The 25998-nt window shown below is 39.2% G+C and overlaps 1 protein-coding gene across 7 annotated transcripts in view; it reads right to left on the reverse strand.

Annotated features, from left to right (window-relative positions):
* The window catches only part of fig4a (FIG4 phosphoinositide 5-phosphatase a), a 116847-nt gene that overhangs the window by 55067 nt on the left and 35782 nt on the right, over nucleotides 1–25998 (reverse strand). For 6 of the 7 annotated variants that reach the window (XR_011953438.1, XM_072552132.1, XM_072552140.1 and 3 more), the window contains 8 exons: nucleotides 21078–21128; nucleotides 18342–18493; nucleotides 16797–16931; nucleotides 12727–12827; nucleotides 12438–12600; nucleotides 11105–11202; nucleotides 8271–8404; nucleotides 618–734 (listed from right to left, as the gene is read on the reverse strand). Coding sequence is in view for 6 of the 7 variants with exons in the window: in XM_072552132.1 (XP_072408233.1) it covers nucleotides 618–734; nucleotides 8271–8404; nucleotides 11105–11202; nucleotides 12438–12600; nucleotides 12727–12827; nucleotides 16797–16931; nucleotides 18342–18493; nucleotides 21078–21128 (951 nt within the window). In the remaining variant the exon portion in view is untranslated. The remainder of the gene's footprint in view (nucleotides 1–617; nucleotides 735–8270; nucleotides 8405–11104; nucleotides 11203–12437; nucleotides 12601–12726; nucleotides 12828–16796; nucleotides 16932–18341; nucleotides 18494–21077; nucleotides 21129–25998) is intronic. The other variant, XM_072552148.1, reaches the window with a different exon arrangement.

A 25998-nucleotide genomic window follows, 5' to 3' on the forward strand; every position in this document is an offset into this window, starting at 1 on the left:
CAAAAAGCATGAATCCACTGTCAACTGTTATACAATCTGGTTCAATAATACCCTTTAGGGAAGAAAATCTGCCATCCCTACTCATTCTGGCCTACTTGACTCCAGACCCACACCAATGTACTTGATTCTTATCATACCCTCTGGACAATTAAGCGATAAATACTGGCCTAGCCAGGGATACCCAAATCCCAAGAATAAATATACATATATTAAAACAAATCCTTTCTAAAACTTTGCCTTTCCAACTCTCTCTCCTCCTTTATTGCCTTTCTCAAAACTCACACCTCCCAATATCTTTCTCAGCATAGTTTTCAGTTTTTGTTTTATGTCCACTAAGCACTTTGGGAAGTTTTGCTACATTATACATTTCTATTGAAAAAAAGAGTTTTGGTTCAACTTCTTTGAACAAAGCTCTCGTAATTGAATGTAAATCATATCAAAACTGTTAAAAGAATGAATATGTAAATCTGAACAATGAACTCAAAGATAAATTACATACTGCACGATTCACAGCTAATCTTACATATCTTCGCAACCAATAATTTTAACTTTATATTTTCAACTTTACTTGGATTATTCATATCTAACTACTCAATTCAATTTTCATTCAGTCTTACCGTTCACCTGGTCGCAAGGTGTTGCAATAAAAATCAGGGTGATTTACAAAGAATCCTGTTCTTTTCACAACATCTTCTGCAATTATGCTCAGTCGATCCAAGACATTGCACAATTTACTAAAAACAAAAAGATGAATTATCTTTTGAAAGTTATTCATCTTTAAAACAGCAGCATTAAAAAAAAAACACTGTATTTAAGATTGAAGGTCGCCTACTTTTACAATAAATTTGTTCTCCACTGTGAATATTGAAGAAAATAAATTTATCTATCCTACAGTAAAACCATGATGGAAACAGCTCACTCGAGGAACAATTCTATTGTACTTAACTTTTTGATGTGATCTTATAAGGAAGGAATAATTTGATTTCAGTTTGCTGTTGCTGAGACAATAGTTATGTCCTTTTGGTGAAAGAAAATAAATTTCTGGAAAACTACTCTCTATGACTTATGTTCAGGGAAGAGTAACACAAACCCGATACTGAGACATTCTTCAATTAGCTAACTATAAATTGCTTGTTACATTGGGATATTGATACATGTCATTTACCAAAATAAGACAACTGCCTTAAGTTTAAAAACAGCAGTTAGAGTTCTAGTAATAAAGAAAGGTTCTAAAGAAGAGTCACTGGACCCAAAACTTTACCTCTGCTTTCTCTCCACAGATGCTATCAGACCTGATGAGTTTCTCTAGCAATTTCTACTTTGTTTTGCATTTGGAGCATCCACAGTTCTGTGTGTAGTTTTTTTCTGATAATAATTATTGCTTATGTAATGATTTGGCAGATACACAGAAGGGACTTTCATAGATGCATCAGAAGAGGCCCTTAGAACCATTGAGCTTGCATAAACAAATAACTCTAAATAACACGTGTCCCACTTTCCAGTACTTGGCCCATAGCCTTGAATATTATAACATTTCAAGTGCTCATCAAATGGCTTTTTAAAATTTGCGAGGTTTCCACCTCAACTACCATCCAGAAAGTGAATTCAGATTCCCACTATCCTCTGGGTGAAAACAGTTTTCTTCAAATCCCATCTAAAACTTCTGCCTTTCACTTTAAAATTATGTCCCCCTGTTAATGACCCTTCAACTAAGGGGAACAGCTGCTTCTTATTCATCCTGTCCAAGTCTCTCATAAACCTGTACACTTCAATCCACGGTGGCTCAGTGGTCAGCACTGCTGCCTCACAGCACCAGAGTCCCAGGTTCGATCCCAGGCTTGGGTGGCTGTCTGTGTGGATTTTGCACATTCTCCGTGTCTGCATGGGTTTCCTCTGGGAGCTCTGGTTTCCTCCCACATTCCAAAGATGTGCAGGTTAGGTGAATTGTTCATGCTAAATTGCCCATAGTGTTCAGGGATGTGTAGGTTAGGTGCATTAGCCAGGGGAAATGTAGAGTAATAGGGTAGCATAATGGGTCTGGGTGGGTTACTCTTTGGAGGGTCTGTGTGGACTTGTTGGGCCAAATGGCCTGTTTCCACACTGCAGTGATTCTATGATACAATCCGTTCCACCTCTCAGCCTTCAATGTGCTGAAGAAAACAACCTGAACTAATTCAGCCTTTCTTCAGAGCTAAATTACTCCATTTCAAGCAACATCCAGGTAATTCTCCTATACACTCTATCCAGTGCAATCTATTCTTCCTATAGTGTGGTGACCAGAGCTGCATATGTTACTCCAGGTGTGGCCTAGCCAAACTCCTGTGCAGCTTCAAAATGACCTCCCTGCTCTAATAACCCAAGCCACCACCAATAAAGGCTAGCATCCTCTCTAGCTTCTTAAAAGCCTTATTAACCTGTCCTGCTGCTTTCAGGGATCTATGGATAAACATCTCAATATCCCTCTGAGCTTCCTAGCAACCTGCCATTTATTGAATATTCCCCTGTCTTGTTAATTCGAGCCATATAGATGTATAGCATGGAAACAGATCTGCTGGTCCAATTCATCCATGCCAACCAGATATCTTTAATTAATCTAGTCCCGTTTGCCAGCACTTGGCCCATATCCCTCTAAACCCTTCCTATTCATATACCCATCGAGATGCCTTTAAATGTTGTAAATGTCACAGCTTCTACCATTTCCTTTGACAGATCACTCCATGCACTCACCACCCTCTGTGTGAAAAAGTTGCCATTAAATTAAACTCCATCTGCCACTCCTCAGCCAATTGGCCGATCTGATCAAGATTCCGTAAACTCTGAGGTAACCTTCTTCACTGTCCACTACACCTCCAACTTAATAACTATACCTCCTATGTTCACATTCAAGTCATTTATACAAATGACGAAAAACAGTGGACCCAGCAGCCATCCTTGTGGCACACCAAGTGAATGCAATTCATATGGACTTCAATAAGGCATTCAACAATGCTCCTCATGGTAGACTAAATGGTAAGGTTAGATCACATTGTATACAGGAACATTTGGATACAGAACTGGCTCGAAGGTAGAAAACAGAGGGTGGTGATGGAGAGTTGCTTTTCAGACTGGAGGCCTGTGATCTTCTTCCAAAACATATCACTTCATACTTATAAATGTTAAATTCCATCTGACCAATCTATGTATCGACTTTGGAAAGATCTATGGAGTTTTAAAAAGTCTTCAAGATCACCAACATCATCTTAGAAAGCTTATAACACAGAAAGAGGCTATTTGACCGGTCATGAATGTGCTCATTGAACCACCTGGCCTGACCCTACTTTCCAGCATCAGGTCCACAGCTGTGTAGGTTATAGAACTTGAGTGACAGATCCAGACACCTCCTAAGTGAATTGAGGGTTTCTGCCCTTCTTACCCTTCCAGACAATGAATTTCAGACTTTAACCATACTTTTGTTGAAAAATCATCATTCCCATCGTCCCTATAATTTTTCTACCAATCCCATCTATGCCCTGATAAAGCAAGTCATTCCCTTCAAAACATTCAAACCATATTTTTTCTAATCTCAATCAAATCTCTTCTCACCCTCTGATGTCTGAGGAGAAATCCAATCATTCCTCATAGTTGCAATTTTCCAGCCCTTGTGACATCCTTGTAATTTATCTCCATACCTTCTCTAATGCAATTACATCCTTTCTGTAATGAGATACCAGAATGATACAAAGTACTCAAGCTGTGTCTTAACTAATGACTGTACAGTTCCTGCATAACTCCAGTGTTCTTATATTCTGTACCTAAAAGATAGGATTCGATTTGCCTTCTCAATCACCTTATTGACTTGTCCTACAACCTTCAGGATATCTAAGGTCCCTCACATGCTTTACACCTCTCAGTACTCTGGTGTTAATTGTCTATTCCTCATGTGAGCTCCCTAATTACATCACCTTACACTTCTCCAGCTTGAACTCCATTTGCCACTTGTCTGCCCAGCTAACCAGACCATTGATACCTCCCTGCAGTCAACACTTATCCTTCTCCAAACACTGTAGTACCAAATGCCTGCTTTTTGCTTCTTTGCAATTATCTGGTTTGAAAACAAATTCAACTTTCTGCAATGGAAGAAGCAAAGTTAATAATATCACTGTACTCTTAATTCAAGTAATGTTCTGGGCAGACACGAGCTGAAAATGTGTTGCTGGAAAAGCACAGCAGGTCAGGTAGCATCCAAGGAACAGGAGAATCGACGTTTCGGGCATGAGCCCTTCTTCAGGAAGGTTCTGGGCACCCATGTTCAAATCCCACCATAGAATTTGGTGGAATATTAATTCAATAAAAATCTGGAACTAAGAGCCTAATGGTGACCATTGATGATTATCAGAAAAGAAAACATCTGGTCCACTAATATCCTATCAAGAAGGAAACTGCTATCCTTATCTGGTCTGGCTACATGTTCTCCAGATCCACAGCAATATAGTTGAATCTTAACTGCCCTCTAAAATGGCTGAGGAAATCATTCAATCGTAAAAAAAAGACAGTGTCTTTAAAAAAAGATGAAACTGGACAGATCATGTGAGATCCATCTAGGTAGCGGATGTGACAATGGCAAAAGCAGCCCCGTTGACCCTGCAAAATCCTCTTTCTTAACTTTTGGGGCTAGTGCCAAAACTGGGAGAGTTATCTCACAGACTAGTCAAACAGCAGCATGACATAGTCATACTCACAGAATCATATCTTACAATTTTCCAGACAACACTTTCACAATTCCTGGTTAGATTCTCTCTCACTGGCAGGACATATTGGATGTGGCAACTTAGCGCTACACAGGAGGGAGGGTATTGCTCTGGAAGTCCTCAACATTGACTCCAGGCACCAGGTCTAACATAGGCAAGGAAATCTCCTGATCGTCACACATCTCCTTCCTCAGCTGATGAATTGATATTCCTCCATTTGAACAGCACAGCGGGTGACAGTGGCACAGAATGCACTCTGTATGGGGGATTTCAATGTCTACTACCAGCTAACATTACTAACCAAGCTAGTCGAGCTCTGAGTGACATTGCTACTAGATGGAGTCTGCAGGAAGTGGTGAGGAAACAATCAAAATGGGAAAACATACATGACCATGGCAAATCTATAGCCTGGCTAGCGTCCACTCTATCATTAACATCAAGTTGGGGATCAAGCCTGGTTCAACAAGTGCAAGAGGGAATGCCAAGAGCAGCACCAACCATACCTAAAATGAGGAATCAATACGGTGAAGCTATAAAATACGATCAGTTGCATGCCAAGCAGCAAGTGATAGAGAGTACCAACCAATGTCACAACCAGCAGATAAAATCAAGCTCTGCAGTCTTGGTACATCCAATCGTGAGTGATGGATGATTGGACAACAACTCACTGGAGGTGGTGGTTCCATAAATATCCCAATTATTAACAACAGGAGAGCCCAGCACACTAGTGCAAAAGATAAAGCTGAAACATTCACAATGACCTTGCCAGAATTGCTGAGTGGATGATTCATCTCAGCTACCTCTAGTGGTCCCAGGCATCACAGATGCAAGACTGCAGACAAGTTGATTCACTCCATGTGATATCAGTAAATAGTTGGCTGCATTGAATACTACGAACGCTATGGACTCTGACAATATTCCAGCAACCCCTAACCAAGCTGTTCTCTCAGCTGTTCTCAAAAGAATATAGATAGATTGGCGAGTTGGGCAGAGAAATGGCAGATGGAGTTCAAGCCGGCCAAATTCGAGGTGATGCATTTTGGAAGATGCAATTCCAGAACGAACTAAATGGAAAGGTCCTGGTAAAATTGATCTGGGTGTTCTTGTCCACTGTTCCCTGAAGATGGCAACTCAGGGCAGTAGAGTGGTCAAGGCAGCATACGGCATGCTTTCCTTCAACAGATGGGGTACTGAGTACAAGAGTTGGCAGGTCATTTTACAATTGTATAAGACTTTGATTCGGCCACATATTGGCTAGACCAGGTAAGGATGGCATTTTCCTTCCCTTAAGAACATTAGCGAACCAGATGGGGTTCGCCGACAATTAACATGATTTCATGGTCATCATTAAACTCTTAATTCCAGATTTGTTATTGAGTTTAAATTTTACCACCTGCCATGGCAGGAGTTCAACCCAGGTTGCTAGGACATTACCTAGGTCTCTGAATTAATAGTCTCGTGATAATACCCACTGGCCATCATCCCCTTTTAGGGGCAAAAACTCCACTGGTTAGAATCATTCCTGGAAAAAAGGTAGAGGAGGTCAGCTCGAGGACATTTCTGCAGGCATTCCTGGGTCCAATCATCACTTGCATCAACGACCTACCCTCCATCATAAGATCAGAAGTGGGGATGTTTGCTGATGACTGCACAAAGTTTAGCAGCATTTATGGCTCCTCAGATATCGACGCAATCCATGTCCAATAGCACCAAGACTTGGACATTACCCAGGTTTGGCTGAAAATGAACAAGTAACATTTGCACCACACATATACCAGGCAATGACCATCTCTGTGAGACCATATAACCATCAGCTCTTGACACTCAATGGAATTTGCCATCAGTGAATCCACTATCAACATTCTAGTATTACCACTGACCAGAAACCAAACTAGATTAGCCATATAAATATTGCAGCCACAAACGCAGGTCAGAGGCTAGGAATCCTGCAGTAAGTTATGCACCTTCTGACTCCCCACAGTCTGTCCTTATCTACAAGACACATGACAAAATAATTCCCACTTTCCTGGATGAGTGCAGTAAGGAGCTCAATACCACCCAAGACAAAGTCACTTGTTTGATTGGCACCACTTCCATAAACATCTTATCCTTCCACTACAAGCACTTCTGCTCAATAGAAGTGTGTGACAAGATGCACTGCTAAATTTGAGAAAGATTATTAGATAGCACCTTCCACACCTATGATTGTTACCATCTAAAAAGGGCAGAAAATAAAAGGGAAGACCATGTGCAAATTCCTCTCCAAGCCATTCATCATCCTGACTTGGAAATATATTGCTATTCCTTTATCGTCACCAGGTCAAACTCCTGGGATTCCCTCCCTAAGTGCATTGTGGGTCTACCTAAAGCATGTGAATTTCAGTAATTCAGCAATGCACACACCTATGAGTACATTTAAAACATTAGAAATTAAAGTGTTTTTTTGAGTCTGTGATGTATCTAAAATGATTTTTCAGTCATCTGGTGGACAGAGAACATATTGAAAATCCCACATAAATTATCAGATACTGCTAATCACAATTGAAGCTAATTGTTAAGATCTCTGAAAATTTCAAAGGACACAAGTCATTAAAAGCCTTCTAGCAAAAGAACTAAAGGAAGGTCATAACCTTCATCAAGATGAATTCCATCATATTATATGAGATCAATTTAAAATTACAGAGCTGGCAGTGCAAATATTATTGTATAGGAGAAAGACAGGACTGCAGATACTGGAGGTCAGAATTGAGAGTGTGGTGCTGGAAAAACACAGCAAGTCAGGAAGCACCCAAGAAGCAGAAAAATTGACGTTTCAGGCATAAGCCCTTCATCAGGAATGAGGCTTGTGAACCAGGAGCTGAGAGATAAATGGGAGGGGGTTGGGGCTAGGGGAATACCTCGAAGTTGGGGGTAGTTGTTATAGGTTGGACAAGAGGGTGGAGGGGATAGACGGGAAGGAAAATAGACAGGTATTATTGTATGACAGCCTATTTATGATTAGTTTTCTTTAAGCTGTAGTTATAGCCACTTACTCTCTACATAAAGTTATATTTTATTCAATAATCATGTATGACTGAAAAATTGAATTTTTTAACAAAATTTGGGACTTAATATTGCTGCTATATGTCATAATGAGGCAAAGTGAGAGATCTGGTGTAAAAGGGCCTTCTGGATTAGACAGAGCATATTAGGTCTTAGGCAGCAATAAACGATGATTCTTTTCCCCTCTAGAATGTACTAAGTAGGGCTTTCAAAGTAGAAGGAGGAAGTTATATTCATCTTGACAGAATTCAAATCCAGGATTAATAGAAAAAACATGGTACTATGTCACAATGAAACCTATCAGGACAGTTTGAAGAACAATTTGAAAACAATAAATAAGCATTAGGTAATAGCAAATTAAATTGCACATTAGTAACTATGCAAAACCAGTTATTCTGGAAAGAAAAGTGTTCAAGAAACAGTTCTCTCAGACAAATTTGACAAAACATTTTGATCAGGAACTCAAACTATATCTAATCAGAATTATAGTAAGCATTTTACCTTTTTGTATATTTGGCCATGTCCCATGCAATGTAATGAATGATATATTCTGGTGGAAGAAACTGGTTCAAATATGCAATGGCAGAGTACAACGCTTCACTCAAAATCCTCTCATGCTTTCTTCTCTCGCGTTTCTAAATAAAAGTTGTAGCTTTAAAAATTACAAAACTTGACTTGTCACCTCATATTGAAATGTTAAAATTTAAGGTTGGTTCCAAAAAAGCAGTGCCTTATGTAAACTCTAAAAAAAATTGTTTAGTTTTAAATTAATTGCATGTAAAAGTATTTTAAAAGTTTAAATTCACTGGTTAAAAAAACCTGCAGTTAAGAAAATCATTTTTTTAAAAAGTCAGTCAGAACTCTTTGTTTCGCACAAAATAGCATTTTACAGCATATAAGCAACTGAGACAACTTGGTGTCTCTCATATCAGACCTTGATGATTCCATAAAAGGGTGGGAGAAATAATACTGAACCAATGAATAAATATGCCAACATTTTCGCTAATGATGAATCAGAAATCCTGATTCAGTCTTCATTGACATTTGCAATTAATTCTTATTACAGCCATGAATATTGCTCTCCTCCATTTTAATTGCACAAACATTAATTATATAATACTTTTCCTGTGGTAATGATAGCAATGAGTCACATAATAAATACCTTGGAGAAGGGATCAAATATATGGTCGCTAATTTGATGATACAATGGTAGGTAGAAAAGTAAGGAGTCAGGAAGACGTAAGTCTGAAAGGGGTGTAGATAGATTAAGTTAGAAAATAAAATAAAAAGACGGATGTAATCTAAAGTGCAACATGTGTCCACTTCAGGAGGAAGAACAGAAAAGCAACAAATTTAAAATGTGGAGATTTTGTAGAACTTTGAGCTACAAAGAAATCCGACTACCCTGGTACATGAATCATGAAAAATTACTGTGCAAGCGCAGCAAGTGATTAGGAAGGCAAGTGGAATGTAGCCTATAATTGTAAAAGGAATAAAAGTAGAGATGTTTTGCAATTATTGATTGAGTTCAGATCTATTTAGTTTCACAGTCTACAGTTTTAGTCTCCTTACTTCACAAATCAGCTTGAAGGAGGTTCACTCAATTGATAACTGGGATGGGCGAGGGATTATCTTATGAGAAGAGGTTGGGCAGGCTTTATACATTGGAATTTAATTAGAAGATCTTACAGAAATATAAACAGATTCCGAGGGATCTTGACAAAAATGGATACTAAAGGATATTTCCCTTTGTGAAAGATACTAGGATGAAGGTCAGTGTCTAAAAATAAGGACAGTGGATAGTGGTGGTAAAAGTGCCAGTTAAATGAACTCTTTGTTCTAGGGTTCTAGGTGGCATCAACATGTTTTTGTTTTTTTTTGGGAGCTGTACTCCTTCATACAAGTGGAAAGTGTTCCATCACACTCTTGTGAATTGTTGTAGATAGTGGACAGGCTTTAGAGAATTAAGATGCAAGCCACAATTGTAGATGATTATGTAAGGGACTTCTTTAATTGAAAGGCCTGAAGGGTTTTGCAACCTAAAAACAAATCAAGTGCATATTGCTGAGCTGTAATACATGTTGCTTTTGGCAGTATTGAGAGAGGGAATGAGAGGCTCAGTGGCACTAAGAATTATTTGAATTAAAGAAATTCTGCCCAACATCAGCCTTCTTAACTAACTAAAGAACAATAAAGAGCAGTGTGTGACAGTGGTGCTAAGGAGAAAAACATCGACAGCTTGCAGTCAAAAAAGGTGACTGAACACTTATCTTTGTTAAAACTATGAACTCAATACGATGACAAAAACTTCCAAACAATGTCATAAAGATGTACTGCTCGGAGACAGATCCATTGGTCTAACTTGTCCATGCCGATCAGATATCCTAAATTAATCTAGTCCCATTTTCCAGCATTTGGCCCATAGCTCTCTAAACCCCTCCTATTCATATACACATCTAGATGCCTTTTAAACGTTACAATGTTAACAAACCCCACCACTTCCTTTGGCAGCTCATTCCATATAGACACCACCCTTTGCATGAAAATGTTGCCCCTTAATTCCCATGAAAATCTTTCCTCTCTCACCTTAAAACTATGCCTTCTACTTCTGGACTCCACCACCCCAGGGAAAAGATCTTGCCTATTTACCTTATCAATGCCTCTCATCATTTTATAAACCTCTAGAAGGTCACCCCTCAGCCTTCGACTCTCCAGAGAAAGCAACCCCAGACTATTCAGCCTCTCCCAAACACTCCAACTCTGGTGACATCCTTGTAACTCTTTGCAAGTTTCACAGCAGCCTTCCTAGGGAGGGAGACCGGAATGGCACACAATATTCCAAAAGTGGCCTAACCAATGACCTGTATAGCTGCGAAATGACCGTCCAACTCCTATACTCAATGCTCTGACCAGTAAAGGAAAGCATATCAAATGCCTGCTTCACTATCCTATCTACCTGTGACTCCACTTTCAAGGAACTATGAATCTGTACTCCAAGGACTCTTTGTTCAGCAACACTCCACAGGAACTTACCATTAAGTGTATAAGTCCTGCTCTGACTTCCAAAATGCAGCGCTTTACATTTATCTAAATTAAACTCTGGATCGCACCTACAAAATGCCATGTATGGGGATGGTGTCATTGAGGTCAAATAACCTATTGATACTCAATTGTAGCTGCTTCCTAGAATTGCAGAATGCTTTTGTAATACAGTTGTAATACACTTGTAATACAAGAGGAGGAAAATTGGCAAATGAGAAAAAGAGGAAAATTGGAGAATTAACCACCAATATGTACTCCATCGTGGTACCTTGAAAGATTAATGAGAAACTCACCTTGACTAGATTCAAGATAATAATGGGGGAGCCAAACCTTTGGAACATTTGGTCAAAGTGAAGAGCTGCCACATGAGCAAATGGATCTGCCTGGTCCACTATAAGGAAACAGAACAAAATGCCAAAAGAAATTTGAGTTAAGGTTACCATCCCTTGAAAAATGGTTAGATACACGAGCAAGGCAATGCTCATATAATCTTTTGGATAAGGAGGTAGAGTAGTAAAAATAATATGATGAGTAATGATTTATCAAAAATTAGATAAACAAGTAGATGGCCAGGTAAGAGCTTGAACTGAAAAGAATAGAAAATGTTTATCTTCAATATTGATTACCTTTCCTCATTCAGCTTGCACCAAAAACAAAATCAATGTGGAAATTGGCAGATGATTCATGAATCGTTTTAAAGCAAGGTAAGATCTAGAAGATTTGCAAAAGTACTGCACATAAGGCTACTTAATAAGATCAGATCCCCTGGAGTCAGGATTAGTATACAAGCATAGGTAGATAATTGACTAGCTATTAGATGACTAATTTGGGATAGAAGGAGCATTTTCAGAGTGGCAACCTGTCACCAGTGGAGTGTCACAGGGATCAATGCTGGGACCACAATTATTCACAATTTTTAAATTAAAGTTACACTTGTTGACACCTAAGAGCATGTGTAGCAGCCACAAGATCCTTCAATTACATGCAAGAGTGAAAAAAATCTAAATATAAAAAAGAAATACATGAAAGACTATGTTGGCAAAGAGAAAAAGTTTAAATAAAGAATTTTTAAAAAATGCACATCGGCATGTGCTCTTTAGAAAAAGCAGGCGAACATGTTGTCTTTACTTCTAGCTGACTGATCCAGGAACTGAGATTCCGTTAAGCCTGAAGTTTTTTTGAGTGACTTATTGAAAACCTTGCAACAAACCCTTCCATTGTAGCAAAATTAAATGTAACTAATATTTTGGAGGAATCAAATGTAGCAAACTCTTAGTTGTCTATTCCCTAAATGTTACAAATATTCACAGCATGCCAGTCCCACAGCATAAATTGCACATAAGATAAAGTATAAAAGTCATTGTGTGTGTGAGAATCAGAAAGACTATAGACTTAAATCTGGTGCAACTCAAGTTTATATTGTTGAATTTTCAACATGGCAAAATTGTGCTAACAATCAGCACAGAAATTACAACTGTTTACGAAATTCACAATTAGTGCAATTAGATGTAGACAATAAATACAATTAGCTAGTATCTCTCATGTCTGACAACAAATTTAAGATGATAAAAGCTAAAATGTTTGGTTTAACTAAGTGAGACATTGATCAGATTCTCCGATACTTACATGTAATGGGTGGTTTGGGCATCATTGTGGAAATGTCCTGAGACCAATACAGTGGAACAGAACCTCGAACCTGTACATAAGAGGAGTAACTTCCAGCAGAAAAGGACATCACAGAAGCATCATGAATTATCTGTTCAGTCTCTACTTCATTTGCCACATCTCCCTGGGAAAGGGAAAAAGATCAACAAGGTTTCACATCATTAATACAACATTAAATATTTTAGTTTGTCATGGCATATGGGCCACACTCTAGTTTGAACAAGGTTTTTTGCAATTTGTATAGATATACCTCACAATTTGCACCTCTTTTCAGGAAACGTGTTCCAGCAAACCTACAGGATCTTCTGGCTATCAAAGTAACATAAACTGGTCTGCCATAGATCAGCAATTCTGACAGTGAAGTTAAAGAAAGCTCAGGAGAAAACATTTCAGCATGGTTTACTTTACATGAACTATATAATGAAATACAGGTCAAAGTTGCCTAGCTAATAATAAACATGATCCAAATGAGAATTCTGTAAACACTGTAAAATAAATTAAGCTAATTTTGAAAGGCAGTAATGCATTTCACAGACAGGGATGTGGAGAACGAATCACAAAAATTTTAAGTGATCTCAAGTATGTACAGGTATCTGATATTGTTACGGTGAGGATTTTGGTAGTACTTTCAATTTTCATTCTGAGTTTCATCATCCGACAAATATCCGAAGTTAAAGTGGCACCAAAAGAAATCAACATGGTTTGTGGAAGAAAATTGCATTTGACTAATTTATTAGAATTCTCTGAGGAATGAACAGGCAAGATGGGTAAAGGGGAACATGTCGATGTGGTGTACCTCAATTTCCATAAGGTCCACATCAAAAGTTACAACATAAAATAAGAGCTATGGTATAAGGGGTAAGCATGGATAGAGGATTTGTTAACCAACAGGAAGCAGCGATTTGGGATAAATGATGGGGAGCTCAAATCAGTGCTGGGGCCTCAATATTTAAAATCTATATTAATAACTTAGATGAAGGTATCTAATATATGGAGCTAAATTTACTGATGACACAAATAGGATAGGATAGTAAGTAAATAGGTAGGATAGTAAGTGGTCAAGAGGTCATAAGGAGTCTAAAAAGAGATTTATTTAATGAACTAGCATAAAAAAGTGAAAAAATGTGAGTCTGTTTATTTTGGCAAGATGAATAGAAAAACAACAGCTTATTTGCATGGAGGGAAATTGCAAAACTCTGTAATTTAGAGATCTGGGTGCCCTGCTACATCAAATTAAATGCAGACATAGCAAGTGATAAGGAAGGCAAGTGGGATGTGAGCACGCATTGCAAGGACAATTGAGTATAAGAGTGCAGAAGCATTGCTGCAGTTTTCCAAGGCCTTACACAGTATCTGGAATACAATTTTGGTGTCCTTATCCAAGGAGGAATAGAACGGTTTTAAGAGCAGTTCAGAGAAGATTCATCCAACTCATTCCTGGGATGTCAGTGTTGTCTTTGGAGGAAAGTTTGAGCAGGTTGGGCCAGAATCCATTGGGACGAAGAAGAATGAGAAAGTGATTTTATTTGAACATAGATGATTCTGAGGGAACTTGACAGTTTTGGCAGTTGTTTTCCATTCTGGGGGAATCACAAACTAGGGGAGGCAGTTCAAAAATTAGGATCTCCCATTTAAGATGGAAGCGACAGGAAATTTTCTCTTTCAGTCATTAGTGTGGGGAATATTTGTCTCCTTTATCCACAGCATGTTATTGCCTCAGAGAACTTCAAAAGAATCGTTAAATATGACTTCCCATTTACAAATCCATGTTGATAAAATTTGATGACGGTGCAAAATTATTTTACATATAACTAAGGGCTCTACTTTGATTTCTTAAATCATAGCACATCTTCCCTATTTATTCGTTAGCCCTCAATATTTAGTTTGAAACCCCTTCTACTTCCCTAATTTTGTAAGCTGCAAAAACACCAGTCCCAGCAGAGTCAAGTGGAGATTGAACTAACAGTACAGATCCAACTTGGTTAGTACTTAAATGAAGTCTACCGTTTCAATTTTGAAGTTCCCGGTCAAAATAATTTCAAATTATTTTCCCAATATGCAAGGCACTTCATTGATTAAGGTAGTTTTAAATTTGAACTCACTAGTGATAATGCACAATAGCTTTACATGCCTGAAGTGTCTTGTCACCTTACCACTGAATTTTACAGACTGCAAATAACTAGAGTGAGCTGGAGACTGAACTCAGCTATTATTTATATTCATGGATTACTCTTTTATGCTGTGAACACCTCCCAAGGTGCTTCATCATTATTATTTTTTAAATGTATTATTGGTAAAATCGTTGAGCTGCATCTCTAAGTTTATTTAACCATTTTCTAATATGAATTGAATTGAATTTATTGTCATGTGTATCGAGGCACAGTGATAAGCTTTGTCTTGTGAGCAATACAGGCAGATCACATAGTTAAGTAGCATAGATAAGTAAATAATAGGTAAACAGCGGCAAAAACAAAAACACAGGTACAGGCGAATGTTAAGAGTTTGAGAGTCCATTCAGTATTCAAACAAGAGTAGGATAGAAACCATTACAAAACTGGCTAGTGTGTGTGTTCGGGCTTCTGTACCTTCTCCCTGATGGTAGAGATTCTAGAAAAACATTGCCAGTGTGGGATGGATCTTTGAGAATGCTGGCAGCCTTTCCTTGACAGTGGGTCTGGTAGATGGATTCTATAGGTAGGAGGTTGGCCTTTGTGATTGTCCGGACCAAGTTCACCATTCTCTGTAACCGTGTCCGATCTTGAATGGTACAGTTGCCATACCAGGTAGTGATACATCCAGACAGAATGCTCTCGATGGCGCACCTGTAAACGTTGGTAGAGATATTTGCCGTCATGCTAAATTTCCTCAGCTGCCTGAGGAAGAAGAGATATTGTTGGGTCTTTGTAATCAGTGCGCCTGCATGAAGAGTCCAAGAAAGCTTGTTGTGGATGACCACTCCCAGGAGCTCGACAACCTCCACTTGTTCCACCTCTGTGCTGTTAATGGGTAGGGGGGGTGGCATCCTGCCGAGAGTCAATAATGAGTTCCTTGGTTTTGCTGGCATTGACAGCTAGGTTGTTCTCAGTGCACCATTTTTCCAGTTCTTCCACCTCCCGTCTGTAATCTGTATCGTCACCATCTGAGATTTGACTGACTATGGTGGTGTCATCAGCAAACTTGTGAATGACATTAGTCTGGTATTTGGCGATGCAATCATGGGTATACACTGAGTATAGTAGGGGCTGAGCATGCACCACTGGGGGGCTCCAGTGTTGAGTGTTAGTGAGGATGAAATATTGTCCCCAGTCTTCACAGATTGTGGCCAATGGGTCAGGAAACTGAGGATCCAGTTGCAGAGAGTGGGGCTTTGTCCGAGATCACTAAGTTTAGTAATCAGTCTTGAGGGGATAATAGTGTTGAAGGCTGAACTGTAGTCAATGAGTAGGATTTAGATTAGATTAGATTAGATTAGATTACTTACAGTGTGGAAACAGGCCCTTCGGCCCAACAAGTCCACACCGCCCCGCCGAAGCGTACCCACCCATACCCCTACATCTAAATCAATCCCTTACCTAACACTACGGGCAATTTAGCATGGCCAATTCACCTGACCTGCACATCTTTGGACTGTGGGAGGAAACCGGAGCACCCGGAGGAAACCCACGCAGACACGGGGAGAACGTGCAAACTCCACACAGTCAGTCGCCTGAGGCGGGAATTGAACCCGGGTCTCCGGCGCTGTGAGGCAGCAGTGCTAACCACTGTGCCACCGTGCCGCCCACGTAGATATTCTTGGTGTCAAGATGTTCTAGGTTATCACACATTGGTCAAATAAATATGATTACGGATTAGTTAATGTCACCTAAAATTTATTTTTTTATTTCGTCAATGGACAACCAAATAGCACATGGTTTATGTTTCCAAATTTGACATGTGTTGCTTTGTGTTTATCTCCTTTAAAACTCATCTCTTTCTATGTCTTAAGGTAATTACTTCAGTTTTGATTGCTATAGTCATTTGGTGATGTAGCTTTACAACTTGCTGTAACATGAAATTTGCTAATGAGAAAGAATGGTTGAGTAATGTAAACTTAAATCAAATTTAAATTAACCATCAATAATATACAGGCCTTTTCTGTATTTCAGTAGACTTCCCAAAGCCAGATGCTTAGCATAAGAGTCTGTTTTCTATCTGAGTGCATACTTGTTTTGTGAAATTCTTGTTTAATTAGATCTACAAGGTTTAGTTTTGAGGCTGTTGTTGAATAGCTTCCAATAGGACAGATAACATTTTAAATTTTCAAATTTTAGTAAAGGATACTTGATTGACCACAGAATCCATGAATAATGTACAACAACCAGTTCTGGTGGACAGTAGCTTTGACCTTTTCTAAGATGTAACCGTTCCAAGCATATTTAAGGGAGGGCTCATTCAGAATGCCATAATGTCCAGCAGCTGAAAAGGATAAATATTTTGTTGTCTTAGACATAACATAAAAGATGAATTATGACCATATCATGCATTAAAAATACTATATGCTACCAACTGATCACTTGTGGCGTTGCTCCTGGACAATCTGGAATCTGCACAATGGTTTGATGCTTTTTGTGCTTTCACTGATTTGGATAAATAGCAGGACAGCAGGTTCTGTATTCATCAAGTATTTGTCCTAAGAGTGATCGGATTTTACTTCAAGCAGCTGGGAAGTCTATTCTGGTTATAAAGATCAGCTCCAACTTCAGCAATATCCATCACAAATTTGCACTTGTTTCGTACCTTAGACTATTAAAAACAGCACAAGATATTTAACATAGTACAAATTACATTGTATAATTATGGATTTCAGGGTGAATGTGACATCTATTTTTCACAGCCCGCACCACAAATTGCTACAAGTTGAATGCAGTTAGTTATTCATGGTTGTAATTGAAAGAGGTACATTGGCTTGGATGTGGCAGATCAATGGCATGTGGAGTTAACTAAACAACTGAGAAGTACAAAGCCCATAAAAGGGGTATAAATGGACGATGCAAGTGCTCCACAAATACATTTAAATAATTAAAGTTGGAATATTTGAGAGTTGGAGAATCTTAATAGGTTAAATACTGGATAAGTAAGGAGAAGCAGGATGAAATTAGACTTTCTTTTTCACAAGAGTTATCAATCCATGAAATGTACTTGGGAGTAGAGTAATGGAGTCAAAAAACACACAATTTAAGAAACAGTTGGGTGCATAGGTAGACAGTGATCAGCGGGGTAAAGAAAACTAAAACTTAATGTTTTTCCGAACACAGTATTTACAAATCTAGCAAGCAAACGTTCTCATTCTAGTTCTGTTTATAATTCATAAGCATTACTTGGAGATGGAACAAAGCAAGTGCTCATTTCTCAGAAACATCTAGCTTCTACTCAGCTGTCCTCAGAAGTCTTGATGCAAACAATGAGCACATTTTATCAATACGTATAAAGCACAAGTTTTCAACTGTTACAACTTTTACAATTCCAAAAGTTAAAAAAAACCTTTTCAAGTCTGGAATCTATACGTTACCTCTAAAAAAAAAAGTTTTCAAATTAATTTTAATGGAAAATGTCAATTGAAAGTTGTTCCACTTGCTGCAAACATACATGTTAGTGACTCTATGCATCATTGTAAACATTGTTCAGCTACTCTGAATGATAGTATGCAATTACATCTGGAAGTATAATTAGTATAATTCATGTCCCATTTATCATTTTGCAATATGAAAAAAAGTAACCACATAGTTATCTCAGGAGGAAAGGGACAGACCATCATGTATATGTTTCTAATATTCAACTTGTATTATCATTCAATAAACACCTGGATCCATTATGTTTAATACCCACCACTTCCGGCCTGTGCAGTGACATCCTCATCCTCAAAGATATCAAAACTCTCCTGACGGCCATGTCCAAAGGTTTCACTTTTTAATCCTTCACTGGGCATTTTCAGCAGTGTTAGATTGAACTGAAGAGAATGAGTCAAATCATAGCTATAACTGTAGAAAATAAATAAAGTAACATAGTTTATCGCCATTGACAAAAAGCAATTTTTGCAACATGTGAAAAAATGTTTTTCATTACTAATGAAAAGTACCAATCTTGTTTAATCTTAAAATTATTGCATTTCACGTATACCCCAGAAATAATCCCACATAGCCAAGATTTACATATAATTTGTGTTTGAAGATATTTAGGTTTTAAACTAGTGGCATATGTGTTTGTTCTATTTGTGTGAAGCGGTTTAATAATTAGCTAGGTCAGTCTTTTCAAAACCATTATGTATCAGAAAACAGATGACTGAAAGCCTCCTGGAGGTGTTAATTGAAGGTTGTTTATGTTGCGATTGGGGGCTGTGCTGCTTAAGACACAAGAGAAAATAAATACTTAAACTATTGGCCTAGCAGAAGCTATATTGAGCAGGTTTATTTTAAAAAAGAAGTTTTGGTTAAAAGCTTTTGAATTTAATTCGAAAGAGACCTGATTGAACTTGATGCAAGAATACTTTTTCCTAGAATCCATTGTTCAGAGCAATTCAGGGAATAAGTAACCTCTTTGTAAGAGTTTCAGTTTGTGAAAACTTCGGATCAGGAGTGTTGGTTAGAAATCTATAATGATTCTTCAAAGCTGGGAAAGTCTAAGATCTCAGCTTTATTAGTCAAAGCAAACATACAGTTTAAATGTTGGAACAATGGCTATGTGACTCAGCACTTGTTCAACACAAAATTAATTCCACATCAGGCTACAAATTATATCTATTCCTTATAGTCTTATATAGTCTTGCAAAGGATGAGATTAATATTTTATTTCAAGCAACAGAGATAATTCCAAAAGATAGGTACCTAAAACTTTCTTCCTAATTGCACTCCCTCCTTTGAAACACTCTGACCTAGTTGTACAAAGGAGGTCAATTTCATGCGGGATAATTAGCACTAAAGTATTCAGCACTTCTAGGATCTAATTCATTTGTCATGTCTCCATCATATCTCTTATTCATCCTAAAAAAAATTAAAAAGCTTTTTAAAAAGACAGAAAGATTAGAAATTGCGTTTAGCACCACAATTAGTTTTATTCAACTAGTTGTCAAAGAACATATGAAAATAATTGGCCGTAACTATGAACAAAGTAACAATGACAATAATGGAGGAGGAAGAAGAAAAAAAGATAAATCAAGAAGCAACCAGCCAGTCTGAAAATGGAGTCAGTATTGCACTAGGGGGCCCTGCAACTTTATCTAGTACCAAGATAATTAACTTTACAAAAGAACAATTTCTAGTGACTCTAAATCTTTCAGGCATCAATGTTTCACTTCTATAGAACTAGACTAGTAACAAAAAGCAACCAGTTAACTCCTGTACCAACAATCCATCATTCAAATATTCTCCAGTCATTAGAGTCAGTTCCAAACACTCAAAAATGAAAGGTACGTATCCATTTCAAACTTAGCAGAATCATTAATCAAAATGCACTTACTACCCTATTTGGTATAATATTAGAAATTCACCATCACATCAAAAATTTACTAAGCAAAACATTGTTTAAAAATACCACTGCAATGTCACAGGCACAAATGGAAGAATCAACAAGAAAAAAAATTTTGCACTCAGGAAAAGCAGATAGAGAAAGATAAACTAAGGGCATCTCACTAACAAAAAATGGTATGAGCTACTTAAGCTCAACTGTTGAGCTAGGAATATTTAGAGGTTTGAAAACTGATCCTGGGTAACTATTAAGCAAATCGTCAACTTACCACTGGCCCCTGACCTAAAGCAACTTGGGCCCACAGGACCAGGTATCCCAAGACCTCTCCCACCCCAAACTCTACCACACTCATGACCCAACTTGACTCAAAATGTAAAACTGGGTTCTACTCTCCCTGTCCAGACAAACACCACTTCTTCCTCAACTGTTACCAAGATCCAACAGCACCAACTGTCACCATGATCCAACAGCACCTCCAACAATCTTAGCAGAGTGTCCCCACCCTGACTCACAAATGGCACTACATCACACGGATAACTCCACCAAACCCATTACCACTTCCCCTAGGACTCTCACCTCCATGAGGTGCCCTCTCTTCTCCAACCCTCCCACACCAAAGCAAGCACCATCAAACTCACTACTCTAGATCTCACCTGTTCTCCCCACCACCTCCCAATCCATGGTCCCAAAGCCCCACTCAAAGTCCTTGCCCACCTGGCACTGAATCCTACTTGCGAACCTTGTCCCCTAGTCACCAGCCTTGCCTCCAATCCCTCTGACTTACCTCAGCCAACCCAACCGCTCACTTACTGTTTTACTCACTGTTGTTGAAAATTTAAACTTTAGATTACAGCACTCAGTGCTGTATTAAAAAAGGGCATGTTTTGATGATAATATTCTCCACTTTTGGATTTGAGGACTCCTACTGTTTTGCAATAGGAGACCCACGTCTAGGAACCTCCAGCGGAGAAAATTGGTATTTTAAAAAAAACTTTGATGAGAACCAGAATTGGAATTTATAGACCTTTGTTCCTTTAAGGACACAGATAATATGTAATATTAGATATGACATGTACATCACTAATAAAAGCAGCATCTTACCTAAAATAAAAGTTGCTGGAAAGATCCACACTCTGGAAAATTTTCATATACCTAGAAAGAAAATGTCTTTAGTGTCGCATTTTACTAGTCTTATATTTGACTACTGGGGGATAGTCATCATACAACACAAGTTTATTTCAAATCACACAAGCCTTTGGAGCACAGCCCCTTCGCCAGACACTGCATTCACACCAGTTGTATGATTTCTTGATCTCTCTACCTCAATCTCTCTGCCTAGAAGCTCTGGTTCTGTGTGTATACTCTCTCACTGTACCTGATGAAGGGATTGCACTCCGAAAGCTTGTGTGATTTTAAATAAACCTGCTGAACTATAACCTAATGTCATGTGACTTCTGACTCTGTCCATCCCAGTCTAACATGGGCACCTCTACGTGAGGGATAGTAACGACAAAGAAACAGAATACTCCTAACAGAGAAGGCACTTCAGGTGACCCAAGTCCTCACTAACATCAAATTTACTTATTGCTTATATTTATCATAGTGATAATCACTGAATAAAAGCTGTACTGTCTAAAGGAATCAATGGATGGGGGTGGGAGGAATTGGGTTTTGAGCTTGATGGTCGGCTTTGATCATATTGAATGGTGGAGTAGACGCAAGAGTCAAAAGGCTCCTCTCTATGGTTTTTAAGTAATAACAGAGGGATCCAAATAAGTTGGGGATTCAGCTTAAACAGTTAGCCAGGAAAGCTACCCAGGATAGAACAAACAAAAGTAACTAGTCTTGAATAGCTCCACGAAAGCCAGTATCCCATCTCCAGGTCACCCTTTATTTACATTAGACTGTACATGAGACTGAGCCAGCTAACTCAGAGCAGACTCCTAGACTGAGCAGAACCCCTGACACTCTTGTTTATATCTGTCAGTCAGGACTCCCTGATTGGGGCTGTTAACCCAATCCAATTAAGGAACTCATTCTGTTAAGGTCACCTGGCTGACCTCATTCTAATCATGACATCTCACCTCCTCTTAAGTCCTATAGCTTCGCCTGGGGTGCCTTCATATATTGGACAGTAGCCCACCCCTTGCACCTGGAGTGTCTCAGAAGAAATTCGTTTTCTTCAGCGGCTAACAATGTTGAGGTTGCGATATCTGCTGTGATAATTTTGTCCTCAAGAAGTTTCATCAGCCCCAGGCAGAGGGAGACAATCCAAAGTTCTGACAGCCTTGCCAGATGTTCTGAGAGGCAGGGTATAGAGTCATAGAGATGTACAGCATGGAAACCAACCTTTCGGTCCAACTTGTCCATATCTCCTAACCTAATATGGTATCCTAACCTAATCTAGTCCCATTTGCCACCACTTGGCCCATATCCCTCTAAAGTCTTCCTATTCAAATACCTATCCAGATGTCTTTTAAATGTTGTAATTGTACCAGCCTCCACCACTTCCTCTGGCAGCTCATTTCATACATGCACCACCCTCTGTGTGAAAAGTTGCCCCTAAGGTCCCTTTTAAATCTTTCCCCTCTCACCCTAATCCTATGTCCTCTAGTTCTAGACTCACCCACTCCAGGGAAAATACCTTATATATTTATCTATCTATGCCCCTCATGATTCTATAAACCTTTATAAGCTCACCCCTCAGCCTCTGACCGTCCAGGGAAAACAGCCTCAGCTTATTCAGCCTCTCCCTAAAGCTCAAATCCTACAACCTGAGCAACAACCTTCCGACAGGAAGCAGGCCAGAATTGCATGCAATATTCCAAAAATGCCTAACCAATGTCCTGTACAGCTACAACATGACATCCCAACTCCTATATTCAATGCTCTGACCAATAAAGGAAAGTATACCAAACGCCTTCTTCACTGTCCCATCTACCTGCAACTCTGTTTTGCTCTTGCCCAGTTTGCAAGCTTGCAGCTTTCATGTGGTCCACGTGCTTGTTCAAGACTGTCTCTCATATCCAAACCTTACATATCATGGGACCTGACTTTGTGTCAACAATGCCTCTTATCCATTCAGGCCATTTTGCTCATATTGACACCACATTTCGTCCCCTGAAGAAAACCGCCTCTCTCGCTTTGATGAGCCTTCTGTCCAACATTGGTTGGTGAAACAACATTAGGGATGCTAATCTCCACCCCACCCCCCGCCCCCCCACTTTCCCAGGGCTGGAAGGATAAGGTTTAACCTGGTGCAGAGTCTTCGTCATATTCGCAACTCTGCTGGTGCTGTCCCTATAGTTGCGTAAAGGGTGGTCCTACAACCAAACAGGAAGTGGGATAGTTTGGTATCAAGTGAAGCTATAAGTGGTTTCTTTAAGCCTGCCTTCAAAGTTTGGACTGTTCTTTCTGTCAGACCATTGAATGATGGATGGCATTGAGTTGTCTTTACATGCCAAATTCTATTCAACTTTAGGAAATGCTCAAATTCCCTGTTGGTAAATGGATGCCTGTGGTCCGTACCTTTGGGAATCTATATATTGCAAAAGAATGCTTGCAGCTTTTCAATAGTGATCCCCATGTTTGATGAATGAACTCTATGCACATCCACCCACTTTAATCTGGTTGGCATGGACGGGTTGGACCGAAGGGTCTGTTTCCATGCTGTACATCTCTATGACGAAATGGGAATCCATAATGACTAAGAACAAAGAGCCCAAGGAACTCTGGGCACTGCCGACCAACATTTCTCTGTCAGCATCCAATCCTGGCCACCAGATATAACTTCTTGCCAACATCTTCATTTTTGAAACACCTAAATGATCCTATTGGAGTTCAGCCAGTATCTGGCTGTGACCTTTGCGAGGGACATTCACTCCTGCCTCCCCAAATTAATATGCTATACTCTACGGGGGGGCTTGTCGCACTGGGTTAAAGATTTTGATTCTGGTTGTAATAGCTCTTATGTTTCCCCCATCACTACCAGTTTTAGTTATATCAGGATAGGATTTTTTTGTGTCCACAGTCTGATATTGTCAGTGATAACTGGAAGGGCATCTAAAAAGTTTAAAGTCAGATCAAACTCTTCTCGTGGTGATTGTATGTACTTAGAATAAAGGCCCACCACTGAATTCGACCTGAAGCTGTGGATGGCGTGATCCTGTTCACTTTAAGTAGTTCTAACAGAGGTTTGTGGTCCGTTACTATTACAAGTTTATATTCATAAAGGTATTTATGGAATGTTGTCACACCAAAGTTATTGCCAAACATTTCTTCTCCATCTGAGTGTATTTTTGTTCAGCTTCAGCCAAAATTCGAAAAGCATGTGCTTTTGGGTGTTCCTCTCTGCTGGGGCCATCTGTGAGCCAACACTACCCCGATACCATACAGGGAGACATTGCATGTCACCACCACAACCTGCTTGGGATCATAGAGTGTCAACACTTTAGACGATGACAGTGCTTCTTCACTTCCCTAAGGCTACATCTTGGCTACGAAATCATTTCCTACGCTGACCCTTTTTCAATAGCAGATGTAAGGGTGCCAAGACAGAGGCCAATATGAATTTTCTGTAATAATTCACCAATCCAAGGAAAGGCCTAAGCTTCAGTATAGATGTGGGGGCTGGAGCACCTTTGATCATCTTTACTTTGTCTTCCAATGGATATAACCCAGTCACCTAGTCTTATTAGCTCCATAGCTCAAGTCAGTTATATGGGATAGCTAAAACACAATTTTCTCTCCCAGGGCACACAACTACCTTGATCATTGTGCTTAAAAGTTTCTCCAAGTTCTCTAAATGCTCTTTATTGGTCTTCCCAGTTTCAGCATGTGAACCAGCCAGAAGGCAATCTGGAGTAGAGTTGTAAAACATTCCCCATCGTCTGCTGGAAAATAACACAGGCTGATGTTGCCTTAAAAGGCAGTCTTGTATATTGGCACGAACACTTATGGGTATTAAATGGAGCATACATCTGGGAATCCTCATCTCATCTCAATTGCAGGTATGCATGGCTCAAATCCAGTTTTGTGAAGGAGAGTCCCTCACTGCCAGTTTTGTATACAAGTCCTCTATGCGAGAGATTGAGCATTTTTCCATCTGCGAAAAGCACTTTATCGTTTGTTTGAAATCCCCACAAAGGTGAACCAACCTGTCAGGTTTCGTAATCAGTATAATCTATGCTGCCCATTTCACAAACTTGACTTGCTTGATGATTCTTTGGTTTTCCAGCCTTCCAATTTCAGCCTCGATATTTGCATGCAAGGCAAATGGGACTGGGTGGGCCTTGTCGAATCAAGGAATTGCTCTTGGTCAACACAAAATTTGGTATTGGCCCTTTTGAAAGTCCCTAGACCTTTCTGAAAAATACCTGGGTAAGGGTATTTAATTAGGTAGCTATTTAATTTCACTCAGGTAGCCATTTCTAACTGAAAAATGTTGAGCCAATCAAGTTGAATCTTTCTCAACCAATTTCTTGCCATTAAGCTTGGGCCCAAGCTTTTTACTACTATCACCAATAACTGAATCAGCTGCTTCTCATAACATACCAGAATCAAAGTTGCACCCTTAATCTGTTGAGGTTCTCTGTGGAAGTTCTCAGCCTGGCCAAGGTCTTACGCACACTGAAGCATTGGAGTCCAGAGTGAATTTTGGTAAAGGCTAGTTCTGCAATCATTGATACAGCTGCGCCAGTATCGACCTCCATTCAAACTGAATGACCACTTAACAGGCACTTATTTTAATTGGTTCTAATCTTGATACTGCCAAGCGATTTAACTGTCCCAAACCTACTGCAAGTGTACTTTCCAACGTGTGCACTCTCCTGAGTACTGGCCCGTGAGTTCTCATACTCACTTCAGGCCTAGTGGGACTCTTTCGCTGTCGAGTTCACATATTGGTAGGAACTACAGTTGTCTGCCAGCCTGGATCCTTGAAAAAATCTTAACCATTTGGCTGAGGTTGGCTTTGTTTTGGGGTTTTACTGTGGGCTAACCTAGAGTCCCTCTGTCCAGGATA

Source organism: Chiloscyllium punctatum, chromosome 3 (assembly GCF_047496795.1).
Source record: "Chiloscyllium punctatum isolate Juve2018m chromosome 3, sChiPun1.3, whole genome shotgun sequence".
NCBI lineage: Eukaryota > Metazoa > Chordata > Chondrichthyes > Orectolobiformes > Hemiscylliidae > Chiloscyllium > Chiloscyllium punctatum.